The following is a 20636-nucleotide window of genomic DNA, read 5'->3' as shown; positions in this document are numbered from 1 at the left end:
TGTGTGGTAACCATGGTAACCTCAGATACAGTGATAATTATTTATTAGATTCACTCACCATTAATTATATTACCATTGTATTTAAAATAAAAAAATACACCTGAAATCATCTATTATATTAATTTTCTGATAAAAAAAAAAAAAAAGTGAACGGTTTGACGTTACTTGACGTCATTGACGTAATCACGCCTCCACAATAAAAGCCTCCTCCGACACACTGCGGCGCGTCGTCGCGGTGCGTTCAGGGTCCGGCTGCGATTCATTGACAGTTCGTGTTTACTTCACGGTCCGGTTCTTCCCGGGAAGCGGATTACAGGGCGGGCGGGCAGTCCTGGCGCAGCCGGCGGCCACCGTGTCCGTGTTTCCGACGACTAATTCAGCCAGACCGAGGCCGGACCTCTTCTGACCGCCGAGCAGCAGCCTGAGCCAGGCGGGTGAACCGGACACCGGTTCCGGCTGCCGAAGCAGAGTGCGGAGGATTCGGGACCGCAGTGAACCGGAGCTGGAGGCGGATCAGAAAAACTCTGGTTTTTAAACCTGCAGCGATCATATGTTTATTAATTTACCTGTAAATCGTTTCATGGAGTAAAATTCATCTCCGGTTAAGTTTCCCCCTCCGATCGATGGAGACATGAACACCGGCCCCGGAGGAGCTCCGCACCCGAGACGAGCTGCCCTAGAGCCGCAGAGACACCCCGCAGTTTAGAGCCCACCACGGCCCGGTACGGAACCTCCTGAGCCATGGGGACCCAGGGACCGGGCAGGAAGAGGATTCCGAACCGGGACAAGCTGACGGCCGAGGATGATGCCCTGGACCAGATCGCACGAGAGGTAAACACACGCGATCATCGATTAATGTGATGATCGATTATCTGTGTCATGGTCGCAAGGTGTTTTCACCCTGGGGGAGGGGGGGCAGGGCCGCATCTCGCAGGTCTGGGGCCACATGGGGGGGGGGGGCATGTAAAGTAGTTCATCTGAACAACAGTGTGTTTGTGTGTTGCAGCTGATTGTCCCACTTTCTCACCCCCCAACCCCCCCACCCCGATCCCTGACGTGTGTCATTGTCCATTAAACTGTACAGCTAACATTATTTTGAGCTTCTATCATAAAGATTGTAACACTCACACCCTGAGTCGCTTGACAAGCTGCAGTTGTGCCGGTTGCCACAGCGACCAGGGGTGTGAACCCAGGTATGTAGTTGGGTGACATTCCTAAAAGGACACGTACAACAAGGAGGACTCCGACGGGAGAGTGGACTAAAGCCTGATCCATACGTTCATTCGTGGATCGTGTTATCAATCACAGCTGTCCTAAAATTAAACGTATGAACATGCATGATCGTTGTCTGTGTGCAGGCGGAGTCGCGGCTGGCGGTGAAGCGAGCGGCGCGGGCTGAGGCGCGGGACATTCGGATGAAGGAGCTGGAGAGACAACAGAAAGAGGTTTGACATTTATTGTGCAGAGACAGTTATTATGTGACGTCACCGATCAGCTGGTCGAAGGTTTGAATGGTTAGGCTCCGCCCACTCACCTGTGTGAGTGAGGTCACGTTCGAGTAAGTGACGTCACCCGCACAGGTGAGTGACGTCGCAGGCGTGAGACGGTTCCTGTGGTAAATCAAATTGACTTGAATGTGTTGATCAGATCCACCTGCTGACTCAACTACTGCTTCCTTTTCAATCCCGTCCTCCTCTTCTTTTCCCTCATCGTCTGTCTTCTTCCCCCTTCCTCTGACCTCCTTTCACCTCCTGCAGATGTTTCACAGCCACAAGGTAACCCTTCAAACTCTGATTGTTTTACCCACCTGCGTTTATCACCCGGGTGGGGTTTACTCTTGAGACACGGATAGTTAGAAGCCCCAACTCTGGTCTTCATCCTTCTCACCCCCTCCCTCTCCTCCTCCTCCTCCTCCTCCTCCTCCTCCAGAGGTATTATGGTCTGGAGTTCGGTCACATTGAGCAGTGGATGGTAGGAACCTTCATCTGCACCCTGACTCATGGAAACCGTATTTAACCACCTTTTACCATTAAAAGCAGTTTAACCAGGATAATGTGTGTGTGCGTGTGGTTAAACTGGTGTGTTGTGAGTTTTCTGTCTGTCTGCATGTCTGCAGCGACTCGTCATTTGCTTGTTGTTGTTTTGTATTGTTTGTGAGATTAAGGAAGCTGTTTAATCCCTCCAACACACACAGACACCTTCTTCCGTCTGTAATCTGATTTTTAATCTGTTTTAACCCCTGCTCTGTGTCTGACAGGCATGTATTAAACCCTGCTCTGTGTCTGACAGGCTTGTTAAAGTCTTAAACCATACTCAGTGTTTGGCACGCATGTATGATACCCTTCGTATTGACAGGCATGTTTTAAACCCTGCTCTGTGTCTGACAGGCTTGTTAAAAACCCTAATCTGTATCTGACAGGGTTGTATTAAACCCTACTCAATGTCTGACAGTCGTATATTAAACCCTGCTCAGTGTCTGACAGGCATGCTCTCTTCCTACTCCTCTTGGAGTTTCTGCTCTGTAACACCACCTCTTTTCTCCGTGGTCTTTCAGGAGGACAGCGAGCGTTACTCTCGCTTCTCACGGAGGCACACTTCGGTCTGTACCTCTTCTTCTTTCCTCCTTTAGTGCACAGCTCCGTGCTGCAGTTCACCTGTCAACCCTGGAGGGGCGCTCATGTGTCGTCACCAGGTTGTGACATCCCCGCCATTTGTGTGTTTGCAGGTGTCGGATGACGAAGAGCGGATGTCTGTGGGGAGTCGCGGCAGCCTCAGGGTGAGTCGCATAGTTTACAGTCGGCCAATCAGCTGCTGCCTAAAGCAGCTCGTTACCTTTTATCTTGATGTATTAAGATAATGTCCTTCTTCTGCTGTGGTGGAGACACTTCCTGCTGAAGCTCAGTCTCATGACCCTATGTGACAGCATTAGAAACCAGGCATGTATATTATCACTGACTGCAGGTGAGTGCAGTGGAGCCGGACGTGTCTCACGACACATTACTTATGGATTCTACTCAAAGCACCCGTTAATTTAAGTACATGTCCCAAAAAAATTTGATTTATATCCCAATTTGCTCACACTGTCACAGGGTTCAGAATTCCTACTTCACTTTTAGTAATGTTATGCTCAAGTAACAATACTTGAGTAAGTCTTTTTTTAAAGTATTCCACCCTCCTCTGACGTCCTTTCAGGTCCTTTTCACACAATGTTTTTGGTTGATCACGTTTAAACATCATTGTCAGGAGTTTAGCTTTCACCTAAATGACAACAAAGATGGGCGACTTTTCACCTCAAAAACATTTCTACTTGTAGATTTTTGAAATCGTGCCACGCACGCATGCGCAGTGTTTCATAGAGGGAGACAGGCTGTCTGAACTTCTTTTTTCTATCTGATTTCTTCTTTAATATAACTAATTACTCTCTTAATAACTGTCCTCCTCCTCCTCGTCCTGCTCACCCTGCTCATCCTGTTCCTCCTCCTCCTGTTGGTTCCTCCTCCTCCTCCTCCTCCTGTTGGTTCCTCCTCCTCTTCAGCCTTCAGATTATGGAGTTTTCTTGGGCTCCAGCTCTCGGGCCTCCTCCAGGGCGAGTTCGGCTCGTGCAAGCCCAGTGGTGAGCTTTTCTTTCTGGGTGTGTGTGACGGAGCTCCCTCTCTGGGCTGAGCTCCATCGCCCCCTGCTGTCTGTGGGTGCGCATGTGTGTCTCCATGGAAACAGCATCACTGACGCGTCTGTGTGTCTGTGTGCGTTCAGGTGGAGGAGCGGACTGACAGGGATTTCCTGGACAAAGTGAGTGTGATTTTCTTTTTTTGTTTACTTGTTTTCTTCCTTGTTGTGTCGCCATGTGATGAGGTTTTCCTGAGCTTCCTCTCTTGATTATGTCACTTCCTGCAGGCCTGTCAGGGCTCCAGGACGGCGTCCACGCTCTCGGCTGCCACGCTCGCCTCCCTGGGCGGAGCCTCCTCTCGCAGAGGAAGCTGTGACACGTCGTTCTCCGTGGAGACCGAGGCGTCGATCCGGGAAATCAAAGTACGTGGCGATGTCGACCGATTGATACGATCCGACCCGACGAAGTGCGTACGAAGGTTTCACGGTGAAATGTTCCCAGGACTCGCTGGCGGACGCGGAGGACAAATATCGTAAGGCGATGGTTTCTAACGCTCAGCTGCACAACGACAAGACGACTCTGATGTATCAGGTTGAGGCGCTGAAGGAGGAGCTGGGCGACATGGAGGAGGTGCTGTTGGAGGCCAGGAGGCGAGGAGACGACACCCACAAGGTCATTAAACAACGAGAACAACACGATTATCATTCCCACTTGTTGTTTCCTGTTTTTGTTGACAGAATTTGCTTACTGTTGTTGACAGGAGTTGGAGCGGGAACGTCAGGCTCACAGTGTGCTGCAGTTTCACTTCAAAGAGATCAAAGAATCTCTGAATCAAACGGAGGAGCTGCTCACGGTCAGATACCGCTACATGCTACATGCTACACGCTGTCCATTCAGCTTAATCTTACACGCCACACTCCATCTTCACTCCACCCTTCAAACTAGCTCTGACTTAACTGCTGCTGCTTTATGATTCACTTCTCTTTGCTTTCCACTCATTTCTACTAATTTCAACTATCTGCTGGTCTCTGCTGACCCCTGGTGGACAGGAGGTGTCAGAGCTGCGGTTAAGGAGCACCACTTACCGGCAGGAGATCTCTGACCTGCAGGAGGCGCTGCAGTGGAAGGAAAAGAAGATCGGGGTACGACTCTGAACGCTTCATGTACAGAAGCAGAGCGAGCGCTGAAACCAGTCACAAAAATGAAATCTGGTTCTTCGTATGGATTTCACAGTGCTGCCGCTGTCACATAAAGCCGACTGTGTGTCCAACTGATAAACAAACTTCAGTCTGCAGCTCCTTGTTCCTTCCTGCTTTAACGTTTCCATTTCTTCTTTCACTAACTCCTCTTCCTCCTGCGCCTCCTCCTGGCTCAGGCGTTGGAGCGTCAGAGAGAAATGTCGGAATTAGTAGTGCTGGATCGAGAACGCCTGAGGGAGAAAGTCATGCGTCAGTCAGATTTACTGAAGGTACAGCTGAAGGTCACTACATCTGACCTTTGACCCTGAAATCAAACCCTCATCCTTGCTCCTGTCCATGGACACAAACGAACCCCCCCCCCCCCCGAGCTTGTTCTGTGATCACGGTGAAAGTCATATTTTTAAACTGTAAATTCCTATTTTGAGTGAAATTTAAACGTTTGTCATCTAACAATTTAAGGGTAAGAAGCCACCAAGTGAAATCAGGTCTTAGTAAATCTCTAAAAACATGCGAACTCTTCACTAAACAGGTCACTACCCGGATGCACTTGTAATTTTCTCTAAAACAAAAAGTTGAAAAACTTTATTCTTGGACAGGAACATGGAGTCGTCGTCTCTCCGGACGTCACCGCGAATGGAGATGCTGGCGACTATGTCGGCTCCGAATCCGACACCCATTTGGCTGAGGAGTCACCCCACGGAGGCAGACAGAGCATGCTGGGTAATGTGAAGGAATTTCATTGTAAATATTCAACAGTTACTTCTTTTTTATTAAGTGTGTGTGTGTTGCAGAGCTGCGTGTGAAGAAGCTCCTTGAGGAACGTCACAGTTTACTGGAACAGGTGAGTTTTGACTCCTGCTGCACTTCGTCCCCTCGTGGTCACCGTAGCCTGAATGTGTGTGACTATGTCAACAGGTGAGACAGCTGAGGGCTCAGCTGGAGGAACGTCCAACAGTGGCGACTGACGGCATGCAGCATCCAGAGGGGGGCGCTGAGGAGAACGGGATAGACGTCCAACTGCTGGAGCTGCAGAGTCAGTGCCGCGTGTGTGCGCGTGCGTGTGTGTCACCATCAGAGGGACGATGTAGTTCATGTTGTTGTTTTTGTTGTTAAGGAGACTCCAATCGGCAGATCAGCGAGCTGAAATTCAAACTGGTGAAGTCGGAACAGGAAGTGGCGGCGCTGGAACAAAACGTATGTATGAGTACAGGCTCATCTGCGTACAGGGAGAGTTTCTGTTTACATCTTATAGGAACAGAAAAAGGGACAGACTCAGTTTGTCTTGTCTGGGCTGACGATGAAGGAACTTTGTTTACATGCGTCTTCATAGTCTGCCTCGTCTGCACCACCCACCAGAGAAACCAGCCTCAGCAGCTGATTGGCTGCTCACAGGTTTCAGTCTGTTGGGGTTGTTGGGGTGGATCAATCTGATTGGTTGATGACTTGCTCTTACTCAGGTGATCCGTCTGGAGGGTCAGGTGACCCGATACAAGACGGCGTCCGAGAACGCGGAGAAGGTAGAAGACGAGCTGAAGGTTGAGAAGAGGAAACTGCAACGAGAGGTCAGAGCTCCCCCTGACGTTTCCCACAGAGCAACGACGACTTAAAGACATTTTGGACTGCTAAGTTAAATCCTACAAGCTGAGGATGTGTTATTTTATTCCCTGCAGCTGCGCTCGGCTCTGGATCGAGTGGACGAGCTGGAGGTGAGCAACGGTCACCTGGCCAAACGTCTGGAGAAGATGAAGGCCAACAGAACGGCCCTGCTCGCCCAGCAGTGACCCGAGTTGCAGCTCCTCTTCATCCAATCACAGAGGTGGTCTTCTCCACACAGAAACACTCATCAGCAAAGCATACAGGTCCAAAATAAAGTGTAACTTATTTTTCCAGTTATTGTAGAACACAGAGGGAGGTATGAGGGAACAAGAAACAATAATAACTGAACAAATGTGTTTTTTGGGGTCTTAAGATGAGAAGCACTTCCTGTACAGTAAATCCGCCCACCCAGCTGCTGGGTAACATAAAACAAACGCTACATCTGCCTCGTGAGCATCCATCTCTGTAAAGTCTGCCACTACCTCCTGTACAACACCAGGGGGCGCTGCTGCTCCATGTACTACAGAGACCAGATCAGACCAGACCATGCACCTGATCAGACTGGATCACATTTTATTTATATTTTATCTTTCTGTTGTTCTCGGTGGTTTTCAACTCTTTGTTTCTTTGCTTTGAAATCTTTGTACGAACTTTTACTCATTTTTCCTTCTATTGATTTTTTTTTGGGGGGAAATCATTTTGTGAAGCTGATGCACTTTTGTGACGACAAACGCATACAACGTGTGGGACTACGTCCCGCCCCTCCGCCGTTACCTATTCAGGTAACTGGAGTGGGCGTGGCCTCAGGGTGTGTGGGGGCGTGTATATATGAAGAAAAAGAAGAGGAGGAGGTGAATCAGGAGCTTCAGATAATCGTCACATACTGACTTTTTGCACTTTGGATGTAAAATCACCAGCTTGTAAATGTCAAATCTTCACACGAACAACGAATGAATGAAGGAAGAGCCTCGCTCCAAAACAACAACAACAACAACAACTCATTAATATGAAAGGAAAACATCCATCATGGGTGACACGTGGACATTCTGGATCAAAGTCTTCCTGTTTCACGTCTCGTCTCGTGATGATGTGCAGCTGTTGAATGTAGGTGCTGCGGCGCGGCGACCGACGGTACGACGACCCGCCGACGGCGGCGCTTCACTGGCGTGTGTCTGACAGTTGACATTAAACTGATATGGAACATCTTGTGTTTCAGCCATGATCTTTTTTTTTTTGTGTGTGTATTTGCTGAAATAAACTTTCAGCGAATAAACTGGCGTTGATCTAAAGACAGTAACTTAGTAGGTGGCTTATGTAAACAAGTCAATATTTAACACTAACTCTCTGAACTTCACTGGCTGAGTTAAGGACTTTGTCCTCTGGTACATTTTCAAGATCTAAGCTTTTAATCCACGTATTCGCTTATCCGCAATAAACAAATAACCCACAGATATAAAGAAGAGAAGAAATGTCCTCCTTACAAGTACGACTGGATTCTCTCCCCATTTCCGATTACATGTTAATCTCATTCAAGACTAAAACGTTACAGGTCATTTCGTACTGTAAAATCAATAACGACTTTAAAGTCAGCTAAAAAAAAATGCACTGGAAAGACTCTACAGGAAAGCTGGTCTCACTATTCGTAAACTAGTGTACCACGAGCACAATATGCTTTACAAGGACTCAGATAAATCACAGCATTATTCAGAAAAACCTCAGTGCTGGCGATGGGAACACTCGGGCCTTGTTCTCTTTCTTAACACCCTGCGACCCCCAGACTCTTTTCCCCCCACGTTTTTACTCACCAATTTTTCCATCGTCCGTTTCTCATTCACTTCAGGTATTGTTCCAACACCCCGCAAATCTGCTGTGATGACTGATAATGTTAATCAGTCGGTCCTCAACACCAAAACCACCCGTGTTAAAGTGACCAAGGACCTGATTGCAGCTGACTCTGCACTTTTTTTCCAGCCTCCTCCCCAGATCTCTGAGTACAGCTTTTCAAATCAGATCTCTCAGGTTGTGTTCAGTTTTATTCACATAAAATCTCTTTCCTCCGATGTCCCTCAGGGCTCTGTCCCAGGTCCCATCCTCTTCGCTGTCTTATCTCCTCCCTGATGGCCATATTTTCTGTAATTACAATATTTTTAATCATGTGGGCTTTCAGCCCACATGATTAAAAATGTTGTTTAAACTGAAACTTTTTGGTAAATCTGTTCCAAACTGTGTTTTTCTTGAAAAGAAAGAGTGAAATGAAGAGCCAGAGTCTAGTTTCCTGTTTTGAATCTTTATTGAGGGTTAAAATTGATCTCGGGTGTCGGAGTTAAAGATTTAAAACCGAGTTAGAAGAGCGAAACGTGTCAGTAAGTTTCCGGTTTCCTTTCTTTTCTCCAACGAGTTTAATCTGTGAAGAGCGGAGTGCGACTCGCTCACTCGCGTTGTTAGACAAGCTGCTGTGGTTATCGGTGACAGCAGGCGGCGCCAGAGAGCTCTCAGTGGACGCACCACCACATGACCGCCAAAGAGGTCAGCAGACCAATCAGAGAGCTGGCGGAGGAGGAGGGGGCGGAGTTACACAGGTCCGAGTTACAGCACTTAAAAGTGAAGCTGGAAACCTGAAAGAGACCAAACAACAGGTAAGTAACTGACTAATTAACCTGGTAATCATCAGGTCATTGGTTTATTTGTCAGTTGAATGAGTTATCGATAACGTGTGTTTAATATCCTGTTTAGTCCAGATCAACAACTTTCGATTATTGATTACAGTTGATAGTTTGGATTAGGCATTGATTTATTGTTGATGACATTTTAGTGACTTTGTGCTGAAGATAAAAATCTCCTCCTTTTTACCCCGAAGGAGGCGGAGCCAGATCTGAACACCTGTGGACTCTGAACAGGTGAGTCTCCAGTTTCTTTTTGTTACAAATTAGATGTTACTGGTTCCTGACCGTTACCAGAGTTATGAGTAGAAATAAAAAAAACAAAAAGTGCTTCATTGCAGCTGTTTACCTGCGGGAACATTTGGCCCAGCCGGCTGTACTCACAGTCTGAGTACTTCAGACACTGTCTGTAGGTCATCCCACCTGTATGACATCACAACCCCAAACATCACAGGCTTGTCGGGTGTACAGATGTGACGTGTATACAGGTGTGTTATCTGTACAGGTGTGTCATGTATACAGATGTGTCCCTACCCCTCTCGTTGAGCGTGAGACATGCGTCGTCATAGCTACAGTCTCGTTGTTTGGTGCAGCTGGCGGTGTAGTCTTTACAGCTGTAACAGCGGATTGCCGTTCCTGAAGAAAAAAGCAGGAAATGGGTGAATCCAGATGTAAAGGGTGAATCTGGATCCACCAGGTGGGTGTAGACCCTCACACCTGTGACAGTGTGATTAGGTACGGTTACCATGACGATTTGAACTAAAATAGGAACTAAAAGAACAATGGGATGTGGCACCAGCGTCATATCACCTCAGAGTTAATCATCACTGTTCGATCAAAGTGTGATTATAAAAAACGTTTCAGTGAAAATATTTTATGAGTGAGTGACAAACCAAATAAAATATTATCGGTGGGACCGTGAGGCACTCGGACACAGAATTTCATCATTCTGCCATTAGTTAGGTGAGAAAATCAAACACACCAAGTCCGATCAGAGCGGAGAGCATCAGCAGGCAGAGTCCCAGGGAGTGCTTCATTTTCACCTCAGCACAGCTCAAACACACATCTGCATTTAGAACAGACAGGGTCAAACGGGTGAGAGGTCACTATGTGTGCGTACTGTGAATGTACTGTGTGTACTCACCCAGCAGAAGTACTCCTTCAGCTTGTTCCTCCCGTTGGTGCAGATGAAGTGAAGAGCGACTCTGACAGAATCCTGACTGCACCTCAGCAGTAACACCCCAGAGGAGGAGCCAACACACACACACACACACACACACACACACACACACACACACACACACACACACACACACACTAAACATCATAAGAAATTTATTATAGTTTTTGTTTTGTGTTTTTAGTTAGGTTTTTTGGGTCTTTTGTTGTGTGTTTTCTAGTGGTTAATTTGTGTGTCTTTACACTTATTTTGTATCACTTTATCGCAATTTTGTGTCGCTGTGTTTTGTACCTCTGTCGTCGTTTTGTGTTTCTTTGTAGTTGTTTCTAAATATCCGCAAATGTTTAATGTCTCATTTCAGTTGTTTTGTGTCTCTTTGCCAAATCTGATTGTAGTTTAATTGTTGTTTGATGTGTATCTAGTTGTTTCGTGTCTTTTTTAGATTTGATCTATCTTTGTGGTTGTTTTGTGTCTTTTTGGTTGACTTATGTCTCATACCTGTTTTGTGTCACTTTGAGGTTGTTTTGCATGGCTTCGTAGTTGTTTTGTATCTCCTTGTTGTTGTTTTGTGTTTCTTTGAGGTTGTTCTATGTTTCTTTGTGGTTGTTCTATGTTTCTTTGTGGTTGTTTTGCATATTTTGTAGTTGTTTTGTGTCTCTCTGTAGTTTCTTTGTGTCTTTGTCGTTGATTTCTGTCGCTTTGTGATTGTTTTGCATCTCTTTCTCATTGTTTTGTATCTTTTTGAAGTTGTATTGTGTCTCTGTGGTTTCTTTTTTCTCTCTTTGTGTTGTTTTGCAATGATTTTTTTCATTTCTTACATTTTGTCTTCGTATTATTGCGGTGATTTCTGATCTTTTTGTGGCATGACATCCCCATTTTTCGGTGGTGCCTTGCTGGCGTGACGTTGGTGCTGGTGGAGAGGCTCGGCGTTCGGCCGTTTATCTCAGTGCAGAAGAAGAGCTCAGTGTTTTGTCCTGAGTTGACTTCACACCAACAATAGTTTCAATGTTATCTGAGACAAAGAGCTGAGGACACAAACACAACACAACTGCAAGTGTGTCCGGCATAGGGCCTCGATTGTTTTCTTCACCAGGACGGCCAACCGCTCATTACACATTCTTTTGAATCAGCCGCACGGCCTCCCACTGCTCCACTGCTGTTTGTATAGTCTCGCACTGTGATCTGCTCCATAAACTGTTTGCTCGCTCTGGTTTCAAAAATCTTAGGACTTTTATGACTCCAGTTCAAAGAAAGATTTTTTTTATGGTCAGTTTCATTCATAACTCTCAAGAAAAAAAACAAAAAAAGACAACCTACCGACCGGTGACGAACCAGTTATTGACCACATACTAGCTTCAGACAAACAAGTCATTAACAACAAAATCGTAAGCATTTTCCACAGAAACATCAAAATGTTAGCACCTCCTGGTGGTCAGAGAAAGATGTGCAATGCTCCTTTTTAGGCAGAAACAAGGTTTTTGCTATGTCTGTCCCCATCTGGTGGCGGAAACTCAAACTGCAGCAGCTTCTTTGTTCCGAGATGGTGACATCAGCATGGAGCCGCCTGCCGAATGGTCGACAGACTGCAGGTGAGACAGGTGTGCTGTGATGAAAAAGGAAACCTTCATTCATAATTTAGTGGCTAGTGTGAGCCTGAGAAGGAGAAATTAGTTTCAAACAGCTGAATGATACTCACTCGCTCTTGTGTTTCTACAGTCTTTTGTGATTCTACTGTCTCCACTGCGGCCCCCTGCTCAGTGTTTGGTGGGATCTCATGGATCTGGACAGCCTCGGTGAGTTACAGCAAATCACACACTGCTCTCGTCAACCTGTTATGTTGTTGTTATTGGTTTTTTCTTTGTCAGTAGAAGCGATGAATGAAATCCATCAATCCATATACCGAACCGCCATTAAGCTCCAGACTCTCCAGAGGCTCTGCCACAGTGAGTCACACTCTGTCTACAAACAAACAAACAAACAAACAATGCACCTGTCAGACTAAGTCACAAGCTTTACAAACAAACAATGCCCCCACACTTAGTTTACAAACAAACAAACAGACAGACAATGACTGTCACACCGAGTCACATTTACAAACAATGCCCCTCACACCCTGTTTACAAACAATTCCTCTCTCACACTGAATTGCACTCTGTTTACAAACAAACAAACAAACAACCTGTCTGTCACACTGAGTCATTCCGTATTTACAAACAAGCAATTCTTCAGTCACAGTGAGTCACATTCTATTTACAAACATACTGAGTCTCAAACAAACACAAACAAACAAACTGGTATTGTTTATTCACTGGATGTTTGTGTTTTAGCTGATGTTTGGTTTTTTTTTATTATTGTTTTTCTGTGACATTTTTGTTTGTGTTTCGTTGTCATAGTTGTTATTTGTGTTTCTGTGACTTTATGCTTTTTACGTTTCTATGACATTTTTGTGTGTTTCAAACAACAAACGAGACACATTTGAACAACTACAGATTGATATCGAAACTCTCAACACTTGCCAAAAATTCCTGGATCTCAGGTCAGTGCTCCATTGAAGCATTTCTTTTTGGACAATAATCTCTTGTGTGAGACACAGGCTGGCTTCAGAGCCGATCGCAGCACAACAGCAGCTGCTGTGTCCGGAACTAATGATATTTTCAGTTCCCCAGATAGAAAACAACATTGTGCGGTTCTATTTGTGGATCTTTCTGAGGCACTTGACTCAGTTGACCATCAGTTACTATTCTGGAGACTGAGGGAACATTGGACTGAGTCACTTGTTTATCAAATGGTTCAGTAATGTTTACATGTTTTATTTTGCTCTTCATATTCTTACACAAAAGAGGGACTTAGTTTCTTGCAGTTTGCCTTCGAGCTGACACCGTTTGTTGTTTGTCTGTGCGTTCAGTGGACGCTGTGTTTGTTCGACACGTGGCGCTGGGCTCGGTGGGCGGAGCTATGAGCCAGGAGGAAGTGACAGGTGTTCTGAACAGGATGTTTCACAGCGCCTCGCAGGAAGTGCCGGGCCACGTGACACCTCCGGAAGAAACCACCAAGCTGATGTTTACCATGTTCGACCGGTCTGTTTGTGTAAACAACACAGTGATCACGAGGCTCCAATAGTTTCCTCCGATGAGCGACACAGCATCTGTTTATGAGCTTGTTCTTTGTTTGTTTGTTTGTTTTTGTCAGTGCCAGTAGCGGCCATGTCGCTGCTCGCTCTCTCCACACCGCTCTGATCGCTCTGTGTGCCGACAGTCCGCAGGTGAAGTTCACAGGTAAACAATCTTATGTTTACCTTCTAGTTTTAGGTCTTTAACTAATTTTAAATCTGCAACCTCTCTGATGCTTCCACTGTTTGTTTTAGGCCTGCTGAGTGTGTCAGACAACGGTTCAGGATCCGTGAGCCGGTCAGGGCTCAGATCTCTGCTGCAAGACCTCAGTCAGGTACACAGAGGCCAGACTACACTTCCCAGCATGCACTTGAATGTGCGCCCTGGCTAACTTGTTTGTGTTTAGATCCCAGCGGCCGTACAGGAGGAGCGGACGTTCGGTGGCGTGGAGGCGGCGCTGAAGTCGTGTTTCAACGGGGTGAGACCACTCGCACGCCGACGGTGTGTTCACATCTGTTGTCATGGCAACGTGCTGACATGGAGTGTTTACAGGTGTTGACCCCAACAGTGAGTCAACAGCACGTGTTGTCATGGCTACAGAGCGAGCCGCGGCTGTTGCTGTGGTTATCCACTATGTACCGGTTGTCCATCAGCCACAACGTGACGCACAATGTCCGCTGCCACACCTGTAAGACCGCCCCCATCACGGGGCTCAGGTGAGTCTGAGGGTCAGATTGACTCCGCTAAGAGTTAACTGTGACCTTTGACCTTCTTTTTTCTCTTTTCAGGTTTCGATGTTTAAAGTGTTTAAACGTTCACGTGTGTCAGAGCTGCTTTCTGAGCCTCCGACAAACCAGGAAGCACAAGAACCGACACCCAGTGCTGGAGTTCTGCACACAGGTGACACCTACACACAGGTGACACAGGTGACACCTACACACAGGTGACACAGGTGACACCTACACACAGGTGACACCTACACGTAGGATCACGTGAACTTTGTTGACATGATTGACAGAAGTTCTGATCTCGACCACAGACGAGCAGAATCTGTGTTTTGTGTTCTTCTTTCAGCCCACCTGGAAGGAATCACTGAGCTCCTTAGTGCACAACACTCGCCATGCACTGTTGCCGCGACGATACACTCAAAGAGAAACTGTTAGGAAAAGGATCCTCGTGTGGGCGGAGCCAGAAGACAGGTGGGACAGGTGTTGAAGTTGAACTTCAGTGAGTGTTCGCTGTTGATCCACCTGGTTAAGTATCTGTTTTTGTCAGTGCCCCGCCCCTCCTTGATGCCCCGGCGGGGTTGGCTGACTCAGTTCCTGCTTCCTCCTCTGAAGAACATGACGACTCAGCGCTTCCTTCACCTCAGAAGACAGATGATACGTCAGACCAGGTGATGCTCGAGGGCCTCGCTCTGTCCACATGTCATGATGCGATGGTTAAAACCTGACGCCATGTTTCCTGTTGAAGGCGGCGGCTCTGCTGAGTGACGTCAGAAATCTTCAGAGAGACAAACGGTGAACAAACGACAATCATCAGCATCTATTTATTGTGTGGACTGTGTTAGGATGTTTCTATCCTCTTCAGGCTGTTGGATTCGGAGCTTCAGGAGTGGCGGGTCATCGTCCAATCAGAGCAGGGGGACCTAGAGTACAGGTGCTCTGAAATGGAGGTTACCATGGAAGCACTGAGACAACACAACGCTCACCTGGAGGATATGCTCACCAAGGTAAGAAAGAGGAGCTCTGACTGGAGGCTGGCTGGTGAAGTGCATCATGAGAGTTACAACATTTTTTTCAGGCTTTGAACAACGGAAGGCAAGTCAATGATTTTGACAGCGGACACGGAAATGACGTGGAAAGAAACCAAGTCAATGACACAGACAGAGGACACTTAAATGAACTGGACAGAGCACAAAACAGTGACACAGACAATGGACACGTAGAAGATTTAGACAGACGACAAGACGTTGACACAAATAGAGGACAAGCCAATGACGAGGCGACAGGAGAAGTTATTGCTACAGATAGAGGACACGTAAATGACACTGGCCGAGCAGAACTCCATGACCAGGACAGACAAGAGCTTGGCGACACAGAGAGAGGACACGTCAGTTACATGGACAGAAAACGTGAAGACAACACAGACAGTGGACAAGTTAAGGACACAGACCGAGGACAAGATGGCGACATGGAAACAGGACATGTCAGTGACACCGACACGGAACACGAATGTTACACAGATGGAGGAGAAATCACGCCACCCTCGGACATGCAGAGAAACACAGAGGAGGAAGACGAAGAGGAGGAGGAACTGATGAAGACCATGGGTGAATGGAGTGATGAAGAATTAGAAACTCCATCCCCTACAATCCACCAGCACTTGGCTGAGTCACATGATTGTGACTGTGAAGAGGAGGAGTCAGAAGACATGTGTCTCAATCAGCAAATGAGATCACAGAATGGACTCGAAGAGGCGGGGCTAGCAGAGGAATTCTGTCTATCTGAAGGAGAGGATGACGACGACGACAAGACACGGCGCCCAGAGGATCTGCTGCAGGAGACTGTGAACCAACTCAAGACTGCGATGGACACGTGGACACAAACTGGTGAGGCACAAATTAACAACAGAGATAAGACAGGTGTTTTAGAAGTTACCAGTCGGGTGCAAACGTTGTGTGTTTGTGTGTGCAGGTGTTATGAAGAGGGTGGAGCTTGTTCGTGCTGCAGAACAGGTGGGCGACTCATTACTCCACCTGGTGGACAGTGTGAAATGACAACGTGATGCAAAGTTGAGTTCAGAAAACTTTATTCAAATGGAACTGAGATACAAAAATAAGAACAGAGCTGCAGAAAATACTTGCGGGTGAATTTGTTTAAAAAAATGTCCAGCTGCCAGAATTTTTCCGTTCATTTTAGAAAAACATTTTTCAAAAATTGACTGCATGACGAAGAAAAAACTCCAAAACACTTCACTTTGATTCAAATTGAAAATATCACATGGCTGAATATCAGAACAGTAAAACAGAAAATAGTTTTTTCATTTTAAAACTCAAGTTTTAAACAGCAGTTTGATCCCATGTTCAGTGTCATTATATTTGTCTTTGTTTTACTTTGTATCGACAATAAAAAATAATATAAAGTGAAAACCTGATCTCTTTAAAATACTCTGTTGGTATAAACAAATATTTTTCTCCTGTAAACAGATGGCAGCCTCCATTTTCAACTCCCACCTGCTACACATTGCACCAATCATGATTTAGTCTGGTGAGCTTATTGATTGACAGGTGTCCTGTTAGAGCCCCACCCCCTCCTGCCCCTCCCTCTTGGAGGACGGGTGGCGTGGGGGCGTGTCCTGCGGCCGGCCCGGGGCTGCTCCGACCTGCTGCTAATGGGCGAGGTTTCCCTCCTCGCCTCGTCTGTCTGAGCCAAGTCGTGGTCTGCTGACCTTTGACCGTTGACCCCAGCCAAGTTCACATCTGGACTCGGACTACGGAACAGCTGGCGCACGCACGCCGGCGCCGTGTCGGCGTCTCTTTTGGGGTTAGCCTGCAGGATGCGGTTGGTCCCGGGCTCGTACAGTCGTACAGGTACGCTCCTGTATTTGACCTTTAAGCCCTGCAGGTCCAGCGGGCGCCGCTTCTTCCTGCAGTACTTCAGGGGACAGGCGGCTGCAGGCCGGCGGGAAGGCGTGGCGTCGCAGGGCGAGCTCAGCAGGTAGACCAGCGAGGTGCGTGGCTGCACGGGAGAGATGATGGTGGAGTATGATGCAGGGAGGCAGTGCCATGCCGGTGTCTGAGGTGTTTCCCGATTGGCTGAGGTGGCAGTGCTGGGCGTGGCCTCTAGAGCCCCCAAAGGGACGGTCTGTGTGCTGTGACTGACTTTTACCACCTGAAAGAGGAAGACCGAGTCAAACTTTGATCCTCCGGCACAAACTACACACACATCTGTGTGACTCACCTGACACCTGGACGCCAATCTGAAGTGCTGCTTCCTCTCCCGCGACTTCCTCCTCCTCATCCTCCCCGAATCCACCGAGTCGTGGTCCATCAAAGGGAACATGTCTTCAGCCGGTGTGTCGTCCTCCTTCTCCTTTGCCTTGTTCAAGCTCCTCCTTCCGTACCTGCGTGCAAAGAATCTATTCACCACCGTGTCCAGAAGGCCTGACGCGACCAGTTCTGCCTAAAACCTCTTCATCAGCTGTCTGATTGAGTGAAGGTGGACGTTACCTGGCGAGGGACTCCGTTTCAAAGTAGCAGATGAAGCGTCCTCGTCTGAACTGGCGGACCAGCTTGTCCACGCGCCGCTCGTCCTCTTGCTCGATCTGGGCCCAGGACTTTCCCCTGAAGGCGTCCGGGATGTGTTCTGGTGCCGGCAGAACGTCCTCGATGGGCAGACTCCAGAAGCCCTGGTCCATGTGTGCTTCAACGCTTGGTTTACGTTCTCCTTTCAGGGCACAGTCCAGCTGCTTGGAGTAGCCTTGGTTCTCCAGGTCCACCTGACAGTCTGTGAGCCGGCTGAGGTCCCGCCTCTCCGTCTGACTCACCTGCACAGGTGTGTCAATGCGACTGTGCTGGAGGACGACCTACAGAGAGACGACGTTTGCCGTCAGCGACGGAGTCAAACACAAGCTCCGCCCCCTTCAGACACGTGGCTACCTGAGCAGACGACTCCCAGTTTTCACTCTGGGTTTCCGTGGAGGCCGGGAGGCTGAAGTGGAAGCTCTCCGTCTCCTCCTTCACGTCATGACTGTCGCCATAGCAACACCTCTGGACCACCTGATGTCAGACGACACACAGAGCTGATGAAACGATGAAAATGGAGTGACTGATAATCAGAGTGAGGAAAACTGGATGAAGCGGACCTCCTCGATGGTCTGGTCCATCTGTTCACTGCGGTTTGAGAACGCCTCCTCTTTCAGAGCCTCCCTCCGCTCCTTCTGCCACACGTCCCATGGCCTGCTCCCCAGGGAGGGCCGTGTAACGGGTCCAGGACCGGGTTTGAGGCTCGGACCCTCGGCTGGTCGTGACGATGACGAGGACTCGCTGGTTTTCCTCCGGTTGGTCTTCCTGTGAGCTTTTCTGTGAACAGGGGGCGTGGCCTGAGGCTGCGGGTCTGGAACGTGGCCCTCCCCCTGTCCCGTCAATGGATGACTGGCCATAGTTCCTGATTGGGTGCAGATGTCCAGTTCTTCATGCTCATTAGACGCCTCATCAGAGCTTGGCAGGTGCTTTGGTGTCCCCAGAGAGCGGCTGTCGTCAGAGAAGTGCAGCTCGTCTTCCTTCGCTTTTGGTAACAAGGGGGTGGAGACCATTGGAAGGTCAGCGTGGGACGGCCTAGTGGAGAAACAAACAGGTGAGTGTATTTTTCCATCTTTATCCGAGGATGTGGAGCAGACGCGGCAGTGTTTGGTTACCTGGGGTCATTGTAGCGGTGCGGGTGGTGCTGCATGACATCCTGAAGGAAGCGCTTGAGCAGGTTCAGTTTGGTTCTACTGCTGGTGGAGGATACGCTGGACACGCTGGCGGTGCCTCTGGACGATGACTGCACCGAGTCCAGGTGCCGCAGGCTGGACAGGTGCTACGACCGTTGATCAGTGAAGGTCAGCGGAGGTCACACAGTTACAGATCAGATTCAGGTGAGGTATGTACCTGGTCCAGGTTAGTGTACAGGACTCTGCAGTAGCCACAGTAACCCTGTCTGTGGGGCTCAGACCTTGATGGGCCTGCCTCTGGCTCGGACTCCGCCCACATCCTGCCAGAAAACAGTTTCAGAATTATTTGTCCCGAGAGCTTTTACTGAGTTATTTGAATGTGGCGAGTGTGGACTCGCCTTGCGCTGGTCTCTGCCCTTCTTTGGCCATCTAATGTAAACACACAGCTTCAGTCAAAGAGTAAAACACAAAAACTGGGAAAAAAAACCCCAAATCTAACAGTTATTTTACCTGCAGCTGACGAGTCAGACATCTTAAACTGTCTAAAATAGAAACAAACAAAGCATGAGTGAAAAGTTTTCTGGTTGAACGGAATGAGATCTGAAGAAAGTATGAAACAGGTTCGGAGGCAGACAGAGAGGCTCATATTGATGACCAACGTGAAGGTCGAGGTGTCACTGTCCAATCACAGAGATCCATGCTGTAACCAATGGTAACCAGGTGAACGATGCAGGGGGGGAGTCCATGAGCCTGATGAGACATACCCCAGGAATAGTTAGGATTGACACACGGATGAGACTGGTTAAAGTTTGAGTTGTGAAAAAGTTTCCTGAGTAGTTTCACTCTGTTAAGCAGTTGTTTACATGTTTGTGTTGACAGTAAACAAGTCGATCTGACCAATCAGGGACGACTGGTTAGCTCGGAAGCTACGTAACGATGCTACCAGGTTAATCGGCAGCTCGATGCGGGATTTCTCCCGATTAAACCGGGCTTTGCCGCCGTGACGCCTCCGGTGACGCCGCTGTTGACGCGCTTATCTCTTGGCTTCTTAGCATTAGCGTGCAGTCAGCTGCCGACCCGCGCAGCAGTTACGTCTCCACACACGACACGTGCTGCTGGTTAATCGGCTGCGGGAGGTAACGCGGGGCGCAGGATACAGAACTTGTTTACCTGCAGCCGTTTGTTTATTTTCACATTGGAAAGCTTCTCGCGCGCTGCTCTGTCGCACTGTTTGGATTCTGGTCCCACTCTTCTTCTGCGGCGCCATCAGGCAAGCTGTCAGTGAACTGAGCGGCGGATAAGTGCTGCCACCAGCAGGTTGAATCGGGAATTTCAGCCTCACTTATTAGATGAGCTCAGACTTTATAAATTCGGTCATCACAGCAGCTCCACATTGCACAAATGGTTGCAGACAGGATAGTTGGACACGAGAATTAACTATGGATAATTATACTAGTCTGATCTAATCTATATACAAGTAGGCAGTTAAATATTTGAAGCTCGAACCATCAGCTACAACTAGGCCCAACTTTTTAGAAAATTAGGTTAGGAATGATTTCATTAAAGGGGTTGTTATAACACTTGGCCAAAATCACTGGAGAATGGTGTGCTTCAAATAAGATTTATGTATTTATTTGGTTTTAATGTCAACTGCAGTATTAAAAACTGCCGAACAATTAATTTGCATTCTACCACAATCCAGCCATGTATTACACGTGAAGGGCTTAAATAGATTTATCCAATATTGCAAACAATTAAAAGACGTTAAATTGACAGAAGCATTAATGCAATCTACAGTCTGAGGTAATCGAATCTGAAAATGGAAATAAAGGTTCTTCGCAGTAGAAA

The 20636-nt window shown here is 47.7% G+C and overlaps 4 protein-coding genes across 15 annotated transcripts; 2 read left to right on the top strand and 2 right to left on the bottom strand.

Annotated features, from left to right (window-relative positions):
• Positions 1 to 193: 193 nt before the first annotated feature.
• lrrfip1b (leucine rich repeat (in FLII) interacting protein 1b) lies at positions 194 to 7605 on the top strand. 10 transcript variants are annotated; one of them, XM_080492933.1, is made up of 18 exons: positions 220 to 831; positions 1359 to 1459; positions 1930 to 1971; positions 2555 to 2599; positions 2726 to 2776; positions 3536 to 3613; positions 3754 to 3789; positions 3895 to 4029; positions 4109 to 4279; positions 4368 to 4460; positions 4657 to 4749; positions 4983 to 5075; positions 5403 to 5526; positions 5598 to 5647; positions 5722 to 5839; positions 5921 to 6000; positions 6264 to 6368; positions 6477 to 7605. In XM_080492933.1, exons 3-18 carry the CDS (start codon positions 1969 to 1971, stop codon positions 6585 to 6587), a joined length of 1386 nt encoding a protein of 461 aa, XP_080349059.1. In that variant the 5' UTR covers positions 220 to 831; positions 1359 to 1459; positions 1930 to 1968; the 3' UTR covers positions 6588 to 7605. The 10 variants fall into 10 exon arrangements, with proteins under 10 accessions (XP_080349055.1, XP_080349054.1, XP_080349056.1 ...); XM_080492928.1 differs by lacking the exon at positions 1930 to 1971 and having other exon boundaries at positions 206 to 831; positions 1359 to 1445; XM_080492936.1 differs by lacking the exon at positions 1930 to 1971 and having other exon boundaries at positions 225 to 831.
• Positions 7606 to 8676: 1071 nt separating this feature from the next.
• On the bottom strand, positions 8677 to 10271 carry cd59a (CD59 molecule (CD59 blood group) a). The gene is made up of 5 exons (XM_080492704.1): positions 10207 to 10271; positions 10045 to 10128; positions 9597 to 9698; positions 9412 to 9485; positions 8677 to 9017 (listed from the first exon to the last, which is right to left on the bottom strand). Exons 2-5 carry the CDS (start codon positions 10097 to 10099, stop codon positions 8895 to 8897), a joined length of 354 nt encoding a protein of 117 aa, XP_080348830.1. The 5' UTR covers positions 10100 to 10128; positions 10207 to 10271; the 3' UTR covers positions 8677 to 8894.
• Positions 10272 to 11782: 1511 nt separating this feature from the next.
• Positions 11783 to 16478, top strand: dytn (dystrotelin; the record flags this gene model as incomplete). The annotated part of the gene is made up of 13 exons (XM_080492702.1): positions 11783 to 11831; positions 13148 to 13319; positions 13432 to 13517; positions 13607 to 13686; positions 13759 to 13830; positions 13905 to 14068; positions 14141 to 14252; positions 14427 to 14551; positions 14628 to 14748; positions 14826 to 14872; positions 14943 to 15084; positions 15156 to 15963; positions 16049 to 16478. The coding sequence occupies 13 exons, from the start codon at positions 11783 to 11785 to the stop codon at positions 16129 to 16131; spliced, it is 2061 nt and encodes a 686-aa protein (XP_080348828.1). The 3' UTR covers positions 16132 to 16478.
• zdbf2 (zinc finger, DBF-type containing 2) lies at positions 16148 to 20047 on the bottom strand. 3 transcript variants are annotated; one of them, XM_080492889.1, is made up of 11 exons: positions 19959 to 20047; positions 19423 to 19538; positions 19299 to 19330; positions 19187 to 19217; positions 19006 to 19108; positions 18771 to 18934; positions 18219 to 18690; positions 18013 to 18132; positions 17584 to 17939; positions 17315 to 17477; positions 16148 to 17245 (listed from the first exon to the last, which is right to left on the bottom strand). In XM_080492889.1, the coding sequence occupies exons 3-11, from the start codon at positions 19318 to 19320 to the stop codon at positions 16628 to 16630; spliced, it is 2049 nt and encodes a 682-aa protein (XP_080349015.1). In that variant the 5' UTR covers positions 19321 to 19330; positions 19423 to 19538; positions 19959 to 20047; the 3' UTR covers positions 16148 to 16627. The 3 variants fall into 3 exon arrangements, with proteins under 3 accessions (XP_080349015.1, XP_080349014.1, XP_080349013.1); XM_080492888.1 differs by having other exon boundaries at positions 19448 to 19538; XM_080492887.1 differs by having other exon boundaries at positions 19299 to 19538.
• Positions 20048 to 20636: the final 589 nt, after the last annotated feature.

The sequence above is a fragment of the Lipophrys pholis genome (genome assembly GCF_963383615.2).
Source record: "Lipophrys pholis genome assembly, chromosome: 23".
NCBI classification, from domain to species: Eukaryota; Metazoa; Chordata; class Actinopteri; order Blenniiformes; family Blenniidae; genus Lipophrys; species Lipophrys pholis.
Note: the sequence above shows the minus strand (reverse complement) of the source record. Positions and strands in the feature narration are given on the sequence as shown.

Coding starts and splice junctions, on each gene's coding strand:
- lrrfip1b (XM_080492928.1), top strand. CDS start 742: ATGGGGACCCAGGGACCGGGCAGGAAGAGGATTCCGAACCGGGACAAG. Junction 832..1,358: donor TGGACCAGATCGCACGAGAG/GTAAACACACGC, acceptor GTCTGTGTGCAG/GCGGAGTCGCGGCTGGCGGT. Junction 5,840..5,920: donor CCAACTGCTGGAGCTGCAGA/GTCAGTGCCGCG, acceptor TTTGTTGTTAAG/GAGACTCCAATCGGCAGATC.
- cd59a (XM_080492704.1), bottom strand. CDS start 10,099: ATGAAGCACTCCCTGGGACTCTGCCTGCTGATGCTCTCCGCTCTGATC. Junction 9,699..10,044: donor CTCCGCTCTGATCGGACTTG/GTGTGTTTGATT, acceptor TTTTTTCTTCAG/GAACGGCAATCCGCTGTTAC. Junction 9,018..9,411: donor TGGGCCAAATGTTCCCGCAG/GTAAACAGCTGC, acceptor GGTCTCTTTCAG/GTTTCCAGCTTCACTTTTAA.
- zdbf2 (XM_080492887.1), bottom strand. CDS start 19,434: ATGAGCCTCTCTGTCTGCCTCCGAACCTGTTTCATACTTTCTTCAGAT. Junction 19,218..19,298: donor GTCTGACTCGTCAGCTGCAG/GTAAAATAACTG, acceptor TGTTTACATTAG/ATGGCCAAAGAAGGGCAGAG. Junction 18,691..18,770: donor CACCGCTACAATGACCCCAG/GTAACCAAACAC, acceptor TTTCTCCACTAG/GCCGTCCCACGCTGACCTTC.